The sequence below is a fragment of the Varanus komodoensis genome, unplaced genomic scaffold (assembly GCF_004798865.1).
Source record: "Varanus komodoensis strain SLA01 unplaced genomic scaffold, ASM479886v1 scaffold14_1, whole genome shotgun sequence".
Classification (NCBI taxonomy): domain Eukaryota; kingdom Metazoa; phylum Chordata; class Lepidosauria; order Squamata; family Varanidae; genus Varanus; species Varanus komodoensis.
The window spans coordinates 12,478,758-12,500,392 of record NW_025335438.1 but is presented as its reverse complement, the minus strand read 5'-3'; the positions used below and the strand labels follow the sequence as shown (position 1 = coordinate 12,500,392).

General features: G+C 45.0%; 1 protein-coding gene across 5 annotated transcripts in view; it reads left to right on the top strand.

Moving 5' to 3' along the window:
• CSPP1 (centrosome and spindle pole associated protein 1) overlaps positions 1–21,635 on the top strand; it is an 83,778-nt gene that overhangs the window by 54,579 nt on the left and 7,564 nt on the right. For 4 of the 5 annotated variants that reach the window (XM_044424070.1, XM_044424069.1, XM_044424068.1 and 1 more), the window contains 3 exons: positions 9,017–9,083; positions 11,307–11,416; positions 12,916–13,066. In XM_044424070.1, the coding sequence (XP_044280005.1) occupies positions 9,017–9,083; positions 11,307–11,416; positions 12,916–13,066 (328 nt within the window). The remainder of the gene's footprint in view (positions 1–9,016; positions 9,084–11,306; positions 11,417–12,915; positions 13,067–21,635) is intronic. The other variant, XR_006414080.1, reaches the window with a different exon arrangement.

Below are 21,635 nucleotides of genomic sequence, written 5' to 3'. Positions count from 1 at the left end.
CCACAGGCTCCTGCACCACAACTGTTGAGGTACTGGGTCCCCCTACCATATATGTTTAGAGGAATGACATTTTGACCTCAATTGATATCACCTGTTCTTTGCTTGACCAACTGGACTGCGTATTAACACCGGGAAATCATGCCTCGTTCCCTTCCAGGTCATCAATTTCCTCGGAGCACTCCTGGACTCTACACACATGAGCCTTCCTTCCTTGGGACCAACAAGAAAGACTGATAACTCTATTCGACAGATCACTGCCCAGCAGACTGTCTCTGAGCATTGGATTCAACAGGTGCTTGGTCATATGGCATCCATGGTTTCAGTGGTGCTGAATGCAAGACTGCGGATGAGACCTTTGCAGCCCTGGTTCAATCACATTTTCCACCCGGAAAGTGATCAGCCAATCAGATACTACAACCTCCGCACTCAGTCCTCCAGACCTTGTACTGGTGGACTGTTGATACCAATCTCTCCCACAGAGTTCCATTCCATGCACTGGAACTGACCATGACCCTCTATACTGACGCTTCCCTGACCGGTTGGAGTGCCCACTGCATGTCTCTTCAGGCCCAAGGCGCTTGGCATGGACACGAGACCACCAGGCATATCAACTACCTGGAATTGCTGGTGGTCTACAAAGTGCTACGTTCCTCCCAAATCTTCCTCTAAGACCACACAGTCCAGATTGTGTTGGAAAATGTTGTGACCATGTTCTATATAAACAAACAGGTATGGAGTCAGTACTGTTTGCTCTCGCTGCACATGTGGAACTGGTGAATTGCCCACAGGATTACTCCTCTAGCTGTCCATCTCTCAGGCACTGACAACGAGGAAGCTGACTCCCTCAGCAGACACATGTCAACAACACACGAGTGGGAGCTAAATCGACAAGTCTGCCTATACCTGTTTCAACTTTGGGGGACACCAGACATAGACTTATTTGTGACTCACGACAACTCCATCTGCAGGACATACTTATCCCCAGTGGGCATCAGCCTGAATTTGATCGGGGATGCACTCATGGTGTCATGGGAGAACAAATTCTTCTACATGTTTCCATCGATACCGCTAATTCTTCGTCGTGGCCTCTGTGCATCACACATATGGGTGCTGCGCCTGCACAGTGCCTAGGCTGGAAGATTAGAAAGCTAACGGTTTTTGGCGGGAAAAACTCTGCTCCCCTCTCCCTCGGTGGTATAAATAGAGCAGAGTGTCCACCATTTTATTCAGTCTTTGCGACCGCCGTTCACTGTGCCTTGTGCCTGTTCGTCCCTCGCTTAGATCTTGTGCTTCTTGTCTATTTTTTGCATTTATCTCCTAAACTTTTCTTCTCTTGATCCAAGTTTGTTGCTCTTCCCGGTTCTTCTTAAATCCCTTCATTTCTATAAAAAAAACAAAAAACAAAAATATTATCTTACCCTCTACACTACCTTCTCTTTCTTCCTTTTCCACGATGGCGCAGTGAGCGGCTTTCCACAAATGCACCGAATGTGGATCCAAAAGGTCGCCTGCCGATCCACATGATCTGTGCTTCCTCTGCCTGGGCGAGGGGCATAGAACCGACAAATGCGGCCATTGCTTGGCGATTACCAAGCAAGCGAGAAAGAACAGGGAAAATCGCCTTGGGAAACTCCTGTGGGACCAGGCGTTAATGCAGTCTGACCAACTGGTCTTACGGCCTGGTTCCTCTTCCGCTGCGCCTCCTCAGCGTTCCTCCTCCACCGCGAGCGCTCCTGCGAAGCGCCCCACTTCAACTTCTGCTGATCCTCTGCAGCGCCCTTCGAATGAAGGCGCCGCTTCTATGGAGACTCAATTGCTGCCTTCTTCCCCAGCTAAAAAACGAGAGAAGCGCAAGCATACTGGCTTGGATAAACCTTCCACCCATAAGAAGCTGAGGAAGGAAAAGGCAGACAAGCCCACTCACAAAAGCAAGAAACCTGACCGCCCGAAACACCAGGGCTCAGGCTCATTGGGCTTCTCGGTACCGACGGCTGCCATGGTACCGACTCCCTCGGGACCGGCCCTGCAATCCGCTATGCAGGTGACTCCGCCGGGATCCCCCAGGCCAATCACTCGGCCTGAGAGTGTGCCCCCTCAACAACAGGAGGAGCCGCTTCGGGAGTCCATCTCTGATGGTGAGATTAGAGACTCCCCACCGAGGGAACACTCGCCAACGCCTATGCCCACAACTGAGCCTCATGGAGCTTCGCCATTGCCTCCAAGGTGTCGCAGTCATTCGTCCGAACATCAGGATGATGATTGGTTGATGCCTGGATATGGTGCTCCCCCCAGCTGGGGTGGTTATCAACCATACCATTACCTTCCTTGGGATCGTAGGTCACCATCGGTCCAGAGGGACATACCATCCACCTCGAGGCGTGTGGAGAGTAGGCATCCAACTTCTCCTGAAACCTCTTCCTCAATTGACCGCCGCCACTACGATGAAGACTCCAGTGAGTTGGAGGTCGACTCGACATCCCCCGATGTGGCAGTTGCATACCAAGGGCCCACTTCATCTGACGAACCCCATGTCTCTTTTACGGAGCTGATGTCCCATTTCATTCGGTCCCTTGAGATCGAAGCTCATCAGCAGCCAGGTCCTTCCACGGATTGGTTTTACGATGTCGTTCGGGGAGAGCAGTCCACATCCATAGCCCTGCCACTAATAACTACACTTCGCCAGGCTATGGTCCAGCCCTGGGATCAACCGGCTCAACCACAAGCTACCTCCCGCCGGTATGAGGCCATGTATAGAGTTCGTGACGACGATATTCCTTTTTTGCTCTGTCACCCGAAACCGAACTCTCTCGTGGTTGAATCCTCCCAGGGCAGGGAGTCCAGGGGACATACTGCCCCTCGTGACAAGGAAGGGAGGAAGATCGATATGCTTGCGCGCCAGGTCTATGCGGCCTCTGGGCTTGGCGTACACATTTCGAATTACGAAGCAACACTGGCACGTTACCAGTACTTTATCATGCAGAAGCTGGATAACGTTGCTTCCTCCCTTCCAGATCACCAAGTGGACCTTGCTAGGGTCTTCATTAAAGAAGCAATGCAGGTGGCGGTGCAACAGTTGTCTACTGCACAACACCATGTAGACACCAATTTGAGGGCTCTTGTCGATGCCATCTCGTTACGCCGACATGCGTGGCTTCGCAATGTAATTTTCCAGATGAGACGAAACGCAGGATCGAGGAAATGCCATTTGATGGTACTGGCCTGTTCCATCGGAAGACTGACTGCAAGTTAAAGGCAATCCACGAATCACGCCTGACTGCGCACCGCATGGAACTCCCTCCACAAAAGCGTAAGTGGCAGTGGCCTCGGTCTTCCTGTCGGAACCAACAATACTACCCTTGCCAACAATATCAGCAACGGCAGCGTCGGAGGCAGCAACCGCAACAGCGTTTTTCCCAAAGCTGTCGATGCTTTGACGCCGATAAACGCCCACGTTGACGGTCCGGGCGAACCATCCTTCCTCTTCCAACAACACCTTCCCTTCTCCCTTTTGGGGACCGGTTCCAAGGCCGACTCCCCATTTGGAAGTCCATTACATCTGATAGGTGGGTGTTATCTATCATTCAGTTCAGATATAGGATAGAATTTGATGTCGTCCCTCCGTCGAGCCCGATCCGTTTTACACCTTCTTCATTGGTGCTATGCGACGAGGTCTCCCAGCTGCTTATCAAGGGAGCGATTCGACAGTTATCCTGCTTGGAAGGATTGCATGGATTCTACTCCAGATATTTTATGGTCCCGAAAAGGGACGGTGGTCTTCGTCCAATTTTGGACTTATGAACTCTTAATAAGTACATTAGACCAAGGAAGCTCCGGATGACCACTTTACAGAATATCTTTCCGTTATTGAAGAGGGAGGATTGGTTTGCCTCGCTGGACTTGAAGGATGCCTATTTTCATATCTCTATCCATCCTTCACACAGACGCTTTCTACGTTTTACTGTCGGGTCCGATCTGTTCGAGTTCAATGTTTTACCCTTTGGCCTGGCTACCGCACCTCGAGTTTTTACGAAGTGTATGGTGCCGGTATGCGCACACTTAAGAACTTGGGAAGTACAAATATACCCATATTTAGACAATTGGCTCATCGTTTCGCAATCCGAATGAGGTCTTCTGTCTGCTATACAAGTGACCTGCGCTCTACTCGACGCTCTTGGTCTGTGCATTAACCGCGAGAAATAGTCCCTTATTCCCACACAGGTCATCGAATTCATCAAGGCACGACTCGACTCGACACGGGAAAGAGCCTTCCTTCCACGAGAACGTCAAGATGCCTTATGCAACCACATTCATTGGATATGGCTGCACGGAACAGTCCCAGCCTTATCCATTCAGAGACTGCTTGGACACATGGCCGCTGCGATTGCCATTGTCCCGTATGCCAGACTGCGTATGCGGCCCATGCAACTGTTTTTCAACACCGCATTTCACCCGCAATGAGATCCTGCCACCAAGCTGATCCAGATTCCCTTTGCGATCCTTCGTACTCTAACTTGGTGGACCATCCCAGGCAACCTGTCTATCAGCGTCCCGTTTCGACCGCTTCAGCCAACAACAACCCTGTATACCGACGCATCCCTCCTTGGATGGGGTGCAACATGTTCGAGACTTCGGGTCCAAGGTACTTGGAACCGACAAGAACGAAGGAAGCACATCAACTTCCTCGAACTTCTAGCGATTTTCAACGCCCTCAAGGCATTCGAGACTGTGCTATGCAGTCAAGTTGTCCAGATTGCATCAGACAACATACCTGCTGTTTTCTATATCAACAAGCAGGGCGGCACGAAATCTCCAGCCTTAGCGCGCCTATCGATGGACATTTGGGACTGGTGCATACCGAGGAACATTATGCTCCTGGCGGTTCACCTGGCTGGAACCGACAACATCAAAGCAGATATGTTAAGCAGACAGATGTCAACAACCCACGAATGGGAGTTGGACAGACAAATTTGCGAGAAACTCTTCCATTTGTGGGGTTACCCAGACACGGACCTGTTCGCCACTCAGGGCAACAGAGTGTGTGCCCAGTATTGTTCCAGAGTGGGCATCGGATCGGGATTGATGGGGGACTTTTTATGCCTTTCCTCCAATCTCACTTCTAACAAAAGTGGTTGCGAAAATAGCCCAAGACAATGCCACAGGGATATTAGTAACTCTGTGGTGGCCGAGACAACCATGGTTTGCCACTCTCTTGCTACTATCCAGAAGAACGTTTCTTCGCCTACCAACTCTTCCTCATGTGTTATCACAGCAAGACAGAGCGATCCGACATCCGGATATAACCTCCCTCAAGTTGACAGCATGGCGGATCAACTGAGTCATTTCACTGAGTCGATACCGACACCACCTTGCTCTACGGAGGACCCAGTTCAGCAGTCTGTACATACGGCTCCTACCTCGGATTCAACAGCAATCGCTGCGGTACTGACGCCTACTGACCAAGAAATTCAGGCGATTCTCGAATCTGCATTGAGACAGTCCACTCGTCGTTCCTATGCAGCTAAATGGAAAAGATTCTCCTCGTTTGCAGAGTGCCATTCTTTTCTTCCTGGGAAGGCTTCAGTTGATAATATTCTGTAATTGCTCTTGCAACTGCATCACACGGGACTCAAACCATCATCCATCAAAGTTTATGCAGCTGCCATATCACATTATCGTGGCGCTATCCAAGGATCATCAGTTTTCTCTCAACCGCTGGTTCGACGCTTTATTAGGGGACTACAGAACTTACATCTGTGTATCCGTCCTGCTGTGCCAGCGTGGAGCCTTTCCGTAGTGCTCCAGGCACTTACCAAACCACCGTTCGAGCCTTTGGCAACTGTGGACTTACGCCTCGTGTTGTGGAAAACGGCCTTCCTCGTAGCAGTAACATCAGCTCGGAGAACTAGTGAAATTTGTGCTCTTTGCATAGACCTGCCCTTTCTGAATTTCCATAAGGAGAAAGTCGTTCTTCGGATGGATTTTTCCTTTCTTCCTAAAGTGACTACGCCGTTCCATCTGAGTCAAGACATTGTTTTGCCAGCATTCTTTCCATTGCCTTCGAACCTGAAAGAACGTGCTCTACACACGCTTGATGTTCTCTGTTGCTTGGCTTTTTACAGATCTCGCATGGAATCTTTCTGTAGTACTAATAGACTTTTCGTTAAGTACTCCGAGCGTGACAAGGGATCACCGATCACATCCCAAAGACTTTCTAATTGGATCGTCCAGACTATCGTCTTGGCTTACCAGCTATCGAAAATAGACATACCTGCTTTTCCAAGAGGTCACTCCACATGAGCAGTAGCGACTTCGTCTGCGTTTGCCGCAGGAGTTCCGCTACAAGATATCTGCAGAGCTGCGACGTGGGCTGGTCCATGTACCTTCGCCAAGCATTATCGGCTTGATGTACGTGCCAGACAAGACTGCTCTTTCGGCAGAGCTGTTCTTTCATCCGTTCTTTGCTGACGACACCTCCCTCCTCCAAGTTTGGTAAGCTTGCGAATCACCCATATGTGTGATGCACAGAGGCCACGACGAAGAAAAGCAGGTTGCTTACCTGTAACTGATGTTCTTCGAGTTGCCATCTGTGCATTCACAGAACCCACCTGCCGGCCCCCCTCGGTGTTAGTGAGTGGATATTTCTTTCTCTCAGTACCGTACTATAACTTCATCGGTACCGTTGCGATACAATGATGTTTGTCATTCATTTTATTCTCAACCTCTAGAGGGCGAACGTTCGGTCTTCAAGACTGAATAAAATGGCGGACACTCCGCTCTTTTTATACCACCGAGGGGGAGGGGAGCGGAGTTTTTCCCACCAAAAACCGTTAGCTTTCTAATCTTCCAGCCTAGGCACTGCGCAGTCGCAGCACCCATATGTGTGACTGCACAGATGGCCACTCAAAGAACATCAGTTACAGGTAAGTAACCTGCTTTAACAAGGACTATAGCCAAAATCTGACAAGATGACACTCACTGTATCCTCATCACGCCTTGCTGGCCCCGTCAGTCATGGTTCTCCGCTCTCTTCCAATTTTCACACAACAAATTTCTTCACCTACCTTGAAATCCTCACCTTCTCACTCAAGAGCACGGTGCCATACAACATCCCGACCTACATTCTCGGTATCTCACTGTCTGGCTCGTTCATTGGCTCTTTCTTCTACATCGATACTGACACTTTCTTTGGATTTGATACATGCACCCCCATCAGGATCGATGCCTGCTTCTTCTACAAATGTATCTACTGCACTAGAGCTTTCCAATCCAATACTGCCTTCAGTATTGACATAGGTACTGATGTCTTCCTCAGACATGACCAGCTTTCATCCTGATATACAGTTTATTCTCCAATCTGCACCTACCAACCACATGGCGCTCTTATACTGCCAAATGGAAGTGTTCCACCTCCTTTGCTGCTGCTAATCAGTTTTTACCTCAATCTGCTACCATCGAGAACATTCTACAATTTCTACTCTTGTTACACCATGGGGGTCTTAAACCTTCCTCCATTAAGGTGTATATTGCAGCCATCTTACATCATCGAGGATACATTGGAGGTTTGTCTGTTTCCTCCCATTACCTTGTGCATTGATTCCTATGAGGAGTACAAAACCTTTAGCCACTGACTTGATCGGTAGTTCCAACGTGGAGCCTCCCTGTCATCCTGCAAGCTCTCACAAAGCCTCCATTTGAACCACTGACCACAACAAATCTACGCCTTTTCACTTGGAAAACAGCCTTTTTTTAGTAGCGATTTCTTCGGCCAGAAAAGCCAGTGGACGGTGTGCCCTTCATGTCAACCCACCATACCTAAACTTCCACAAGGAGAATGTGGTTCTACATACCGATCCAACCTTCCTGCCCAAGGTTGTGACTCATTTCACCTTAACCAGGACATTGTGTTACCGGCTTATTTCCCTACTCTGTCGACATTGAAGCAGCGCTCCCTACATAGCCTGGATGTCCGGTGCTGTTTAGCCTTTATCAATCCGAACTGAGTCATTCAGGAAAACCAAACAGCTTTTCATCAAATACTTGGAACATGACAAGGGAGCTCCTATCAGTACTCAAAGGTTTTCAAAATGAATTGTTAAGATGATTGAACTGGCTTATCACCTTTCAAAACTGGACTTACCCATCACTCTGAAAGGACACTTCACTAGAGCTGTCACTGCTTCTTCTGCCCTCTGTGCGGGCATTCCCTTGCAAGATATCTGCAAAGTTGCCACATGGTCTACTCCGTGCACTTCCATGAAGCACTACCACTTGGACGTCCAGGCCAGACAGGACTGTTCCTTCGGCCGTGCTAACCTCTCCACAGTTCTCCAGTGATGACACTGTCCTGCCTCCGAGTGTGGTAAGCTTGTTAGTCACCCATACTGTGTGATGCACGGAGACCATGATGAAGAAAGGCAGGTTGCTTACCTGTAACTGTCGTTCTTTGAGTGGTCATCCATGCGTTCACACAACCCGCCCACCAGCCCCACTCGATGTTGGCGACTGGGTATATTATATCTCTACTTATACTATGTATATGTATGTATTTTTTTTCTCCCTTATGTGCCAGATTTGATACCAGCCAGCTCCACCTGGGGGTGAACAGATGGTCTTCAGCTGACTGGGAAAAGGGCGGGCACTCCAACCATTCATACTATGGGGGAGGAGGGCACAGAGTTCCCCCCAAAAACTGTTAATGCTAGTAAATCTTCCCGGCAACAGGCACTGCACAGGTGCAGCACCCAAAATGTGTGAATGCACGGATGACCACTTAAAGAACGACAGTTACAGGTATATAACCTGCCTTTATTCAAATTAATCTTCCAAAAAGCTATTACCTTGCAAGATTCTAATATTTGTTTCAGAAGGGGCAAAACTGTAGAACCTCCTGTAAAAACAGATTTAATAACTGACAATCTGGCAGCTTTCATAACTCTGGTTTATTTAGCTAGGCTGCTTCTTGCAGAAATTTAAAAAAAAAACCTGAAGTGAGTTTTCTTGTATTTTTCTGGTGTAGGTCAGAGATGATGAGTCAAATGAGTATATGAAGAGCTCACTCTTGGAATCTGATAGTGCTTTTATTAGTGAGTATTCAATGGTGCTTACTTGTTCATTATATACTTTTTCATTTGATAGACTGCTATTGTAAAATACCATTGATGCTAGCACTAAAGTGCATTTTCTGCCAAGTTTGTGTGTTGTTTGAGGGAAATAGCTATGGTAGAATAGTAGCAAGGGGGAGACTTTTATTAATCTTCAGCTATTTATGATACCTGGGTATCAGCAGATGTTCTGACTTGGAGTTCAAACATTTGGTGACACAGATTTCTATAAAGCTGTAAAGTAGTGAGTGCTCAGGAATTTGAGTGCTTTACCCAGAGTTTGGCTGCTGTGGAAGGGTGTTACTGGAGACTGATTGGTGCGTGTATGATATATGATTTATTTACACATATTTAATGATTGAACATAAGATGAAGGTTCTCAGCAATAATACCCAACACACTCTGCTCTCCAGTCAGCTTTCTGAGGAGCCCAGATGTTTCAGAGCTTCAAAGAAAGCCACCATGCTGACCCTTCTTCAGTTCCTCGGCTACATCTCTTGTCTGCCCTCAAAATTAAATTGCAGCTTCTTCACAGAAAAATAAGCATCATCTCTCACAGGGATGGAGGAAACATCAAGAAAGCTCTGATGTTCAAAAATATGCTTTCCTTCTGGAAGACTCTATTTGAAAAAAGCAGGGTATTGGATCACATTATCAGAGTCCTCAAGAATATCTCTAGCCTTTGAACCAAGAATCACAGGCTTTAAGGAATATTTAAAATACCATTTAGATTAATTCCACAAAATTACAATAACTATAATTACAGTAACTGTAATTTTGACTAAAAAGCTGTAAACCACTAGCCCAAACTAGAAGCAGGTAATGTGTTAGACAGGGGAGAGAATTAAAAATCAAGCATATTTAAAGTAGGGTGCTTATGTGGGCATGCCAGAGTGAAAGGTATGAACTAGGGTGAATGAGGCAAATATATGGTACAACAGACCTTTCTCATCTGTTTTGGGTCTCCATGCACCTGTCTTCATGGAGATATTATAGACATGAATCAATGCTATATTAGACCCACATCTCTGTAGTGCAGACATATGGACTCTGGCCTGTGGGTTGGAGATGGCCCACAGGGGTTCCATATCTAGATTACAGCCTACTATGTCTTCCCTTAGGCCCACCTACTCTCCTGTTAAGGAAAAGCTTTTTTTCAAAGCATCTGCTGGAGAGTAGTAAGGGTTTTTTGTTGTTGTGTAGCGGGGAAGCTGGTGAGGAAACTGCTGAGTGATTTAACATTTCTTCTGAGTTTTGTTCTGCTTATTCATGCGAAGACATGCTGAACATGCTTGCTTCTGAGTAGACATGCAGAGACTTGTCGTGCTTGTCTGAGCAAGGTTAAAATGGGTAAGAATCATGTTTTGGCGATGTACATCCTGACTTTGGCCATGGCTGCATGGCCATTGGTCATGCTCACAGAGGGAGTATGACATCTGAAACATTTTCTAGAACGGAAACTGGCCCTTAAAGGTAAATGTTCCCTACGTCTCCTATAAGGACTTCAGATCTTGAGACAAAAAAAAAAAAAACCCACAACACACACACACAAGGATTTAAAACAAGGTTTGCATTTCCTTATTTTAAGTTATGAATTAGTTTTAAAGGGAAGAACTGGGACACAGGAGGCCAGGGTTTTAGTGTCCACTCAGCCTTAAAGCGTACTGAGTAACTTTCGGCTAGTTACTGACTTTCAGTGTAATCTACCTCACAATGTTATGAAGATAAACTGGAGAAGGGTTGCTTTGGATTCCTTGCAAGAGGGAAAAAAGCTGAGATATAAATGCACCACATAATTAGTCCTGCAGTTATGTAAATGATATATGTATGAAATAGTTTTAGGTAAGACCTATTGTTATGGCATTCATTTAATCATAAGATGGAGCTGCCTGCCACTGCTGCTTTGCAACTTTCTATGTAAAAGTGGTTTAACTGCTTGCTTCAGTATTATAAAAGATACTTGGAGCAAAAAAGAAAACAAAATCTGAGCATATTGTCTTGGAGAGAGCTAAAAAGAGCTAAATACATGGAAAGCTCAAAAAGGTTAATCTGGAATTGGTGAGATCGTTCTGAAGGTTGTTTGCAATTCCCATCCCGTAAACTCTCTGTGGAGCTTAAAGTATATAACCTGTAGTATAGTTAATTTTGTTTACTTAAGTCTTGTTTAAAAACCTAGCCTTTGTTATTTTTTTCAAACATTCCTAGGTACTGATGGTGAAGCCTTTCCTACTTTAGAAGAAAACAACTTCAACATGGCTAGAACATCCCCTCCACCACCTGTATCTGCAAGGGAAAGGAGGCGAGAGAAGAAAAAGGTCTCCCCCCTTTAGTGAATTGCAACTGAGCCTAATTGAAATCAATGGCTGTTTTCACATGTAATGACAAGCCATGGCAGAAATGGCTTGTTATTATGTGTGAATTCAGCAAACATGGTGAAGTATGATCTGTTTGGTTGCTGTGAATCCCCACAGAGAACCAACAGTTTGTTTTAAGATTTTCATACTTCACCATTGCTGGTTGTTATGTGTGACTGCATTTACGATATGTTTCTACAGTTGCTCCGACAGCAAATTTGGCAGCAAGAGTGGTCACATTGGCTGTGCTTGTTCCAGCCGCCATTTTTGCTGCCCTGTTCTGCCTAGCAGCTGCTGAGTTGCCAGCAGCAGGGTGCTGATTGGTTGTCTCCTTGCTCCCTGTCTCCCTCCTGGCAAATGTTCCCTGATGCCTGGCCATGCCATCTTGCCATGTTGCTGGCCTTGCTGTGCTGCCTTCCACCCATTATCCCACTCCCACCCTATCCTCAGTAATCCAGGGAACTCCCCACAAGCCCTGCCACTCCCCTCAACAGCCTGCCAGTGGAATTTCCCAGGTGATGAGCATCCTTGGGAAAGTGTGCCTGGCAGGCCATGCTCCCACTGTCTTTGGCACCAGTGCCCATGCTGCAGCCCTTTGTTCACTGGGCTGAGGGGGGAAGGCAGCCTCAGCAGCATGTGCAAATGCAGCACATGGGGGTTGGGAGCATTGGGCACATGTGCAACAAAGGACCAGGGAGAGATGTGGGAGGGGGCATATTCCTCCATCAGCATGGAGTGTGGAGGCAGTGGTGGGTGCTGCTCTGTTGCTCCCACATAGCAGCCCTGCTACTCTAATTAATGGATGGTTTCTTGGTGCAGCAGCAGTGAGGAAAAGCAGCAGCTAGCTGAGACCATGCCCAGGGGAACATGAGGACCAGAGGAGGAGAGGCAGGAATAGTGCATGCTGAGATTGATTTTCAGCCATGGGGGCTGGTGGGAAACATGCTGCCACATTTGGAAGACGGAGGCATGTGGAAACTTCTCATGAGTACCACACAAACATGTGAACACAGGAACATAGGAGACAAGATGAGATACCATGCCACACAGTAACTACACACATCTTGGTTTAGCATTATGTGTGAACATAGCTAATGTGTTGTGACTAACATACCCCATTTTTTTCAGTGGGACAGAAGTATATGCTTTTTAGTTCATTTTTCAGTAGTAGAAGCACAACTACTATGTTATGAAAATGTTAGATATCAGCCATTCTGAAAAATCCAGTCATACTAGATCGAAATAACAAACCTTTATCTAGCTCAATTTATGGTATTTTACTGTGGGCATATTTGAATGCTGTGCTGACAAGATGCTCCGTTTTCTTGTTGCTCACTATCAGACTCTGGCCACCTTTACTGCATTTATTATTAGCATGGGGATGAAGGCCACTATAAAAATCAGCCTCAGTAGATATATATTTTAACTATTCAATGTTTCATCGTTCCTTAAATCTATAGGATGATGTCCCCCTTAGGGTGACTCCACCTCTACAATCAGATAACAGCTCTCTGTACTCAACTTCTAGTCTCAATATAGATCATCTGAAAGCCCTAAATGAAGAGCGACTGCAAAGACTAAATGAACTACAAAAGAAGGACAGCCATATAGGTATGGTTTGTTTACTAGAGATACAAACTGAGGTGATTGACAATCCAAGAATTCAACACATGTTCACAGAATGAAGTTGCACATAGGGTAGAAGAATGCAAAATGAGCAAACATTGCCTGCACAAGCTATGCTAGTTCTCAGAAAGATCCAAGCTGGCATATTGGTGTGGGGGTTTTTTGTGGTCTCTGTTCATTGCACACAAGGGTTCTGTATCTTCTTGGAGCATTCGAGAACTGAGTATTTTTGTGGAGATCTGCCCTTCTCCATCCATAGTGCATGCACTAAAAGAATGTGACTCTTACTCCTCCTGCTCAGATCGCAGCAGCAGCAGCTCCAGCTCAAAGCTTTCTTCTAGTTCACCAGTGAAAAACTAAGGTGAATTGTAGGGAGGTTTCCTGTTTGTTATTTTTATCCTTATTTGGACTTTTTGCTCTCTTTTTTGCACCTGTGCTGTTCTTTGCATACCTGTGCCTTCATGAATAGGGGTTGCATGACTTGTGGCCTTTAAGATTCCCTTCTGCAAATGGGGTTTTAGTCCCAACTCAGCTATGGAGGTCACTGGGTGACTTTGGGCCAGACACAGACTCTTGGTCCAATTTATCAAGAGTCACAGGTTGGTGGATGTTGTGAGGATAAGATTGAGAAAGGAGGAGAATTATGTAAGCCATCTTGAGTTCCTTGAAAGGAAAAAAAGACTGGGGGGTGGTTGTAAATATAATAAATGAAAAAATAAAATGCACCAGCTGTAGGAGTAAATTGTCCCACATGGACAGATAATCTCAGACTTCCAGGTACTTCAGCCCCTATTCTGTTCTCTATGCATTTGCCAGTTGATGATAATTATTCTGCCCCCTGCCTACTCTTGTTGAAAATTTCTGAAGCAGTTCACTTAATCTTCATCTCCAAGGTACTGGGCTGATGCCAGCTTTAAGCCTTCCATGGTTATTGGAGCATTCAGGTCCTTTGAGTGCCTTACAAATTACTTCCTCAGATGGCTAATATAGAAAATATCACTCTTGGTCCATAATACCTCCAGTCATCAAGCCAATAAGAGAAACTAATGACCTATCTTGATATTTCTTTCCTATCAAAACATCAGCACTGTTTCATGTTAACCAGAACATAATGTTTCCTGTATGTTTTTCAACTCCAACATTGTCCATAGAGATTTCGCAGTATTCTCTTGAAGTATTGTCAAATGCTGCCCCTTTTCACATGGTGCTGTCTGTTGTATCTTCCTCCAAATACAGGATCAACATTTATTCAAGACCAAGCAAGTTTGTTTGTTTATTTAGTCATTGAAAGCTTTTCTAACCCATCCACTACAGATGTCTCGGAACAGCATACAAAAAATGTTAAAACAACACATTACTACATCTGCATACCTACCACATCCTGCTTTCTGGCTTATATACCTCTTCCCAGAGAAACAGATCTCTTAAAGAGGCATATCTGAACACCACAGCATGACTTCTCATCTCTTAATGAGGAGATGTAGAAAGGACCACCCCATTTCTTTGAACTTATTCTGGTGACTCTCTGGGATCATTCCATAGGCACAAGGACCTCCTTTTCTACAGGGTATTCCCCTTCCTGATCTCTGCCCGGTTGCCACATAGTCATAGCTCATAGTCTCATATTCCACTATAAGTTGAACATTCATGTCAAACAGGATACTGTGTTCACATGAATAGTACTTTTGCCTGTGGTTTCATGAGGCACCTGTACTTCTCCAAGTAATGCTTTGTGTCAGTCACCCATGTGTTTGATGCAGAAAGATCACAAAGGAGAAGTTGCTTGATTGTAACTGCTTCTTTGAATGGTCCTTTGCTCTGTCATATAATCCAGCCTCCATCCCTGCTGCAGGTACCAGAATAACATCCATGGTTCTCATTTCTGCTGGAAATTTTTCTGAGACCATGGCATCAGTTGTCAGGAACTGAGTGGGAATAGTAGGAAAACCACAGTCTCAGTGTGCATACTGAAAGGGGTGGGAGTCCTTTCAAAATAAGCTAGGCTCAAAAACATTCCAAATAAGGGCTTGTACAGGTGCAGAACTCATATGTCTGAATGCACAATCATCTGCTTAAAGAACCAGTATTATAGGTAAGACACTGATTCTTCATAGCATAGCAAAAGAGTACTGTGTGCATTGTCATTTTCAACGACTGGGCGATACTGATGCTCCCTAGCAAAAACTAATTTCACTTCAATTGGTGGTCTTTGTAGCAATTTACACAATTTGGGACTGTAATACTTCATGAAGCACCTCTCTCAGCTGTAATCTACCTAGGTACTATGGTCAATGAATGGGGCTCCTCTGAGTGCCACTTTCAAGGGAGGTTCAGAGGGCAGCAACAGTGGTCAGGTCTTCCCTCTCCAACTATAGAATGGTCTCCCCACTGAGGCATGCCTGGCGCTAGCCTTGTCATCCATTTAACATCAGGTTAAGATGAACCTCTGCACAGCAGCATTTAAAGACATTCAAGATTATTTAAGGGCTTAAGACCTACTCATCCCAGATGTTTTACAGGTATACTGTCAATCGTATGCTGTTTTATCTGTTTGTAATTTATGGTTAAAATTTTGTATTTGAAGAATACTGTTTGGGAACTGTCAAGAGAGCTTTGGTTATTGGGTAGTACAGAAATGAAATGAATAAAAGGTTCAGGGAGGAACAATAACAGACCATGAGCTAGAATTTATTTATATGAACAAAATGCCATGGAAACTCAAAAAACATGACTTATCTCTTCTATGTATTTCTCCCTTTCTCATATTGCCTTTTTAAACTTAAGGACCTGTTCCAATCCATGTTTAGGCTTCCTGACTGCCAATTTTTTAAATTACTGCAATGACTGGGAAACAAGGATAGATTGTGAACTGGGATTGGGTATAAAATGAAATGAACAGCTTACTGCAGCTCCTTTGGGCAACATACTATTTATGGTGGCCTCTTTGGCTATGTGTGTTACTTTAGAGTGGCCACCAGCTGTGCTTATATCACAAATAGGTCCCCAGTTCCTCTTGCTGCTACAGATTGCCCTTGAGGCATTTGCACTGTAAGCTGGATACCCCAGCTTTTACAGGCCATCAAGTTTTAGTCTTAGGGCTGCTATATGAAAACCTGCTATGGAGCATCTCCCACAGATGAATATTCAGCTTTTGGTTGAAAGCTGCCAATGAGGGAGAACGCCTCTCATTACCACCTTACACATATATACCAGTAATTAGTTTGCTGTCAAACTGCTTTAACTGTTAAAGTGTCTCAGTGTTCAACCAGTATCATCTTCCTGTAATTTAAACCATTTCAATCTAGATATTCCTATTGAAACAGCAAAGAACAAGTCTCTTTCCTCCTTTGTGTAATAATCTTTCAAGCATCTAAAGAGTACTGTTGTGAGCCGCTCCGAGGCTTCAGGGAATGGGGCGGCATAGAAGCCTTCTAAATAAATCCATACATACTGTTAAGGAAGATCCCCTAAGTCTCTTCCATTCAATACATGCTTAATATTTTATACTTAATGCTTCAATATTTTAAATAGGATTTTTAAAAAGTACTCATTTCATTGCCCTCTTCTGAACCTGTTTTATCTACATTCTTAAAATATGTTGCTCAGAACCTGACATAGCACTCTGTGACATCTGACTAGTCTGGAATAAAAGGAAACTTACTTTAAATCATCTAGCATGGTTCTCTTACAGGGCATCCAAAAATCACCTTGCAATATATATATATATATATATATTGTGTGTGTGTGTGTGTGTGTGTGTGTGTGTGTGTGTGTGTGTGTGTGTATTTTGCTCACCTGCATCATATTGCTGATTAATGTTTATGTTCACTTGTGATTTGACAAGAGTCCCAGGATCCAGCTGCTAAGACAGGTATCCTCTGTCCTAAACTGGTGTATTTAATTTCCTATTCAATGCCTGTTTGCCTTTGAACTCAGATGCTTATCTGAACTCAGATGCTTACAGCAGGAGGCTGTACCTCCCACTCAGCAGTGCAGCTAAACAGCTGGTTTCTCACTGTCACACTTCAGGTAGAGAGGGAAAGGGACTGGAGAACCACTAGCTTATTTATTGTTTATTATATTTATATCTCTTTTTCTTTCAAGGAACTCAAGGCAGCTTATATAGTTCTCTCCCACCCCCATCTTATCCTTACAACTACAACCCTGTGAGGTAGGTTGGGCTGAGAGTTTGTGACTGGCCCAAAGCTACCCAGTTAGCTCTGTGGCTGAGTAGGAACTAGAACCCAGATCTCCTGTGCTCTTAACCACTGCACCACATGGACTTTCATGCATCCTTCTTTGCATTCCTGGTGAGCCCATTCTCCTCCTCTACCTGTCCTCCATAATGTCCTTTTTACCCCTTCTCCAAGGTCAAATTTACACTCTTGGAGAAGCAGTGAGCAGCTGTCTTCTGTACCAGCTGACTGGGGAAGGAGGATCTGAGTGCCAATATCCAGCTTAAAGTTGGAACACAGATGTTGTCTATGAGCTATAGGATTGCTCTCCCTATGCAGAATGTTGTGAGTTTCTCACATTTTCCATTTTATCAAAGTCATTTTGAATTTTATTCCTGCCTTCTGATGTGTCAGTTGTCTCTCCTGGTTTTGTGTTTGCTGTAAAATTAGTAAGGAATACCTCTTCCAATATGTGGTAAGAATTATATAGGTGCCAGTGCCCTACATAAATGAAAGTATTTTAAAAACTTGCAAAAATATATATTCTTTTTTGATAGGTTAGCATTTTGCTCCACCAATATCTGGACTCGTTTTTGACATTTTCTTTATAAAAAGAAATGGTCAGGGTGAGTAACTGGTCAGGTTTGGTTCTTGTTTCTTATAGATAGAGAGATAGATGGATGGATAGAAATTGAAAGATAATTTTTAAATAACAATCTGTCAGTGCTGCAGACATGGAAACAAGTTTCAGTTCATAGACCAGCACAGACCCTATTTACTTCCCCATTGCTCATTTTACATCTATGGTTCTGCTTATCTAGAACCCATTCTCATGTGGATGCCGGTAGATTTTAGTGATTTATATGCAGTGTAGAGTACTTGTAATCTCCTATGGTTTTCTGTATTGGGATGTGGTAGTTTTAAAATTTAAGCCATGGTAAACTGACACACCCCTTAATTATGAAACTATTCTCTCAAGAAGAATCCGTACAAGAAATGATTTGTGTCATTTATTGGGTGTGCACAGCGTGGCAACCAATCATAGGAATCTAGACCTTGTGGGTTGTATGTCATCCAGCCATATAATCAGTGGGTTGTGTGTCATTTCTGTGTCATCTAGGTATCTAGTCACAGTACAGGTTGTTGTATCCATGACGGGTCATCATCCAAATCCTGGTAACTGACCACTGCTAGTGGTAACTGCTCTATCAAGTGTCAACTGTCATTTTGGAGTGAATGTTACTGGCTTGGTCTGTTTCACGCTGAGACCCCTTTTGTGGACACTGTGACTTTTTTCCATTTTACAATCCCCTCACATCCCTGATGATGTTTTTGTGACATATTGGTTCATATTCAAATTCATGCTTTTATATGTCCCTGAAAAACCCCAGTGAGCTCTGTAAAAAAGCAGTTTTAAAAGAGAGCCTGAGTTTTGACAACCCTCTAAAAATTGTGTTCCTGTACATAGAATGGCTTGCACTTTTACACTCTCCTGAGTATCTAAACTGTCAGAAAAGAGAAAGATGGAGGCCACTGAGAACTGCCAGGTTCAACCCTCAAAAAACTAGAACTTGCTGGGAAATGGATGATCCACATGTCACCCCCCCCTTCTGTCAGCAAAGATCCTCTTGCAGCTCTGCTTCTCACATGATAGTTTTCAGTCTGACATCTGTCAAATGGAAAGCAAAACAACAAATAAATGTAACTGTAGCTTTGCTTTGTTAATGATCATGTATTGTGCCCCTTGCACTTTGACAAAAGCCATGCAGGGCATTGACAAGGCAAGGTTGTTCATTTCAGAATTGTGCACTTGTACAGCAACAGATGCTTGCATTCTCTCTCTCTCTCTCTCTCTCTCTCTCTCTCTCTCTCTCTCTCTCTCTCTCTCTCTCACACACACACACACACACACACACAAATTTGCACAACTGTTGGGCACATCTTTCAAAAGGGGTGAGTCAGTGACAGCTGCTCCAATATATTCAGGCACATTGAAGCAGCTGTCATTGGCTGTCATTTCAGAGATCATGAAATACTCTCTGGAAGAAAAATGGAAAAGGTGTGGGGTGAGCTGCAATGACTACAAAAAGGGTCACAAGTTGCTGGAAGAAGATAAGATGGGTCCTGCAGGAGGATTTGAGGGAGAAGGTGCAACCATGGTGAATACAATCATTTTTCAGGTGTGATGTAAGTTGTTTCCTGGACAACATACTGTGTTGCTTGTTTGCTAGTTGTTCATCCAAGCACAAATCTTAAGGTTGGATTTACTTTACCCTCTGAGTAAATATTTCTGGTCTTCATGATGTTTGCATGAGTATATGGCATTTCACATGTGCAGAAGTTGTCTTCTTTATTTCTGTACTGGGGAAGTATACACTATGCTTATTCTGGTGCCCCTGGATAGTGGTGCATGTAACTTTGTTTTTCCTGAGAGTTATGAAATTTTGACAGTCCATAGTGTGTAATATGTTCCAGAATCTGGGTGCCATCTCTTAAGCGTTCTTACTAGGCAGTCTCTGTTGATTTTTTTTTTTAATTCACAGTATTGAGTGAGTCTGCAATTCATGCAGAAGTCCTGCAAATAAGGTTGACTTTCAAGTTCTTAGGTGTCCACTTGTCAGTAGATTATAGTCTGCCTTGTGATGGGGTGAGAAATTAGTATTTTTGCCTCTCCTTTGTCTACTTTTCATATTTCATAAGACAAGAAAAATAATGGAAAGGCTCATAATAGAGAGAGATCTAGTGATGCTAGATAGGGAAGGGAGGCTGACAGCCACACAACATAGCTTCCGCAAAAACAGGTCCTGCCAGACAAACCTTGTGGAATTCTATGACAAGGGTTCGTGATGGCTAGATGGAGGGGATGCAGTGGATGTGGTATACCTGGATTTCAGCAAGGCCTTTGACAAAGTGCCCCATGATATCCTGGTGGAGAAGCTGAGGAGTTTTGGGATACACCAAAGCACTGTCCGGTGGATTAGGGCATGGTTGACTGACCGAAAGCAGACGGTAACCATTAGTGGGGAATCATCGGGATGGCGGCCAGTGACAAGCGGGGTCCCCCAGGGCTCTGTCCTGGGGCCGATCCTGTTTAATCCTTTCATTAATGACATGGAAGAAGGGGTGAACAGTCTGCTGATCAAATTCGCAGACAACACTAAAACTGGAGCAGTGGCCACAACTGAAGAGCAGGTACTCCAGATCCAAAGGGATCTGGACAGACTATGGAAGTGGGCAGGAGACAACAGGATGGCATTCAATGTGGATAAGTGCCAGGTCTTGCATTTGGGGCATAGGAATAGGTGTCATAAGTACAAATTAGGTGATAAGTGGCTGGAGAGCAGCACTTGTGAAAGGGACCTCGGGGTACTGGTTGACTGCAGGCTAAACATGAGTCAGCAGTGTGATGCGGTGGTCAAGAGGGCGAACGCCACCCTTGGTTGCATAGCCAGAAGTGTGGCTTCTAGATCAAGAGAGGTATTACTTCCACTCTACATGACTCTAGTGCGCCCTCAACTGGAGTATTGTGTTCAGTTTTGGGCCCCTCATTACAGAAGGGATATAGCCAGGTTGGAGTCAGTGTAGCATAGGGCCACAAGGTCAGTGGCCGCTTTGCAGGGGATGCCGTATGAGGCGACACTGAGGGAACTGGGTCTCTTCAGCCTGGAGAATAGGAGACTCAGAGGGGATATGTTGGCGACATACAGGTATGTGAGAGGATGTCACATGGAGATGGGTAGAGACCTGTTCTCCCCTGCAGAGGAAGGCAGGACGCGCTCCAATGGAGCAAAGCTCAGGGAGCCAAGGTTCCGTTTGGATGCCGGGAAGCACTTCCTGACAGTCAGGACCCCGAGGGTGTGGAATGGGCTTCCCCGGGAAGTGGTTGAGGCCCCATTGCTGCAGGTGTTCAAGGATAGGCTGGACGTCCACATGGTGGGCATGTCGTGAGCGGAGCCGGCTGGTGCCAGAGGTCAGACTAGATGGCCTAGGAGGCCCCTTCTGACTCACTCTGTTTTCTATGTTTCTATGTTTCTAAGAAGCAGTAAGAAGTTGTCCGCAGACTGTTCTGAGGCACAAAATGTTAAACTGGAATAATATAGTTATTATTCCAGTTATCAAATATAATACAGTTATCAAAGAAGCAGATTGTGCAAGGTTTGCTTCCTTCTGCCCTCCAGTTATCTGCACTTGATTACAATCATCCATTTAGAAACATAGAAACAGAGTGAGTCAGAAGGGGCCTCCTGGGCCATCTAGTCTGACCTCCGGCACCAACCAGCTCCGCTCACAACATGTCCACCATGTGCATGTCCAGCCTATCTTTGAACACCCTCACCAATGGGGCCTCAGCCACCATTCGTGAAAGCCCATTCCACACC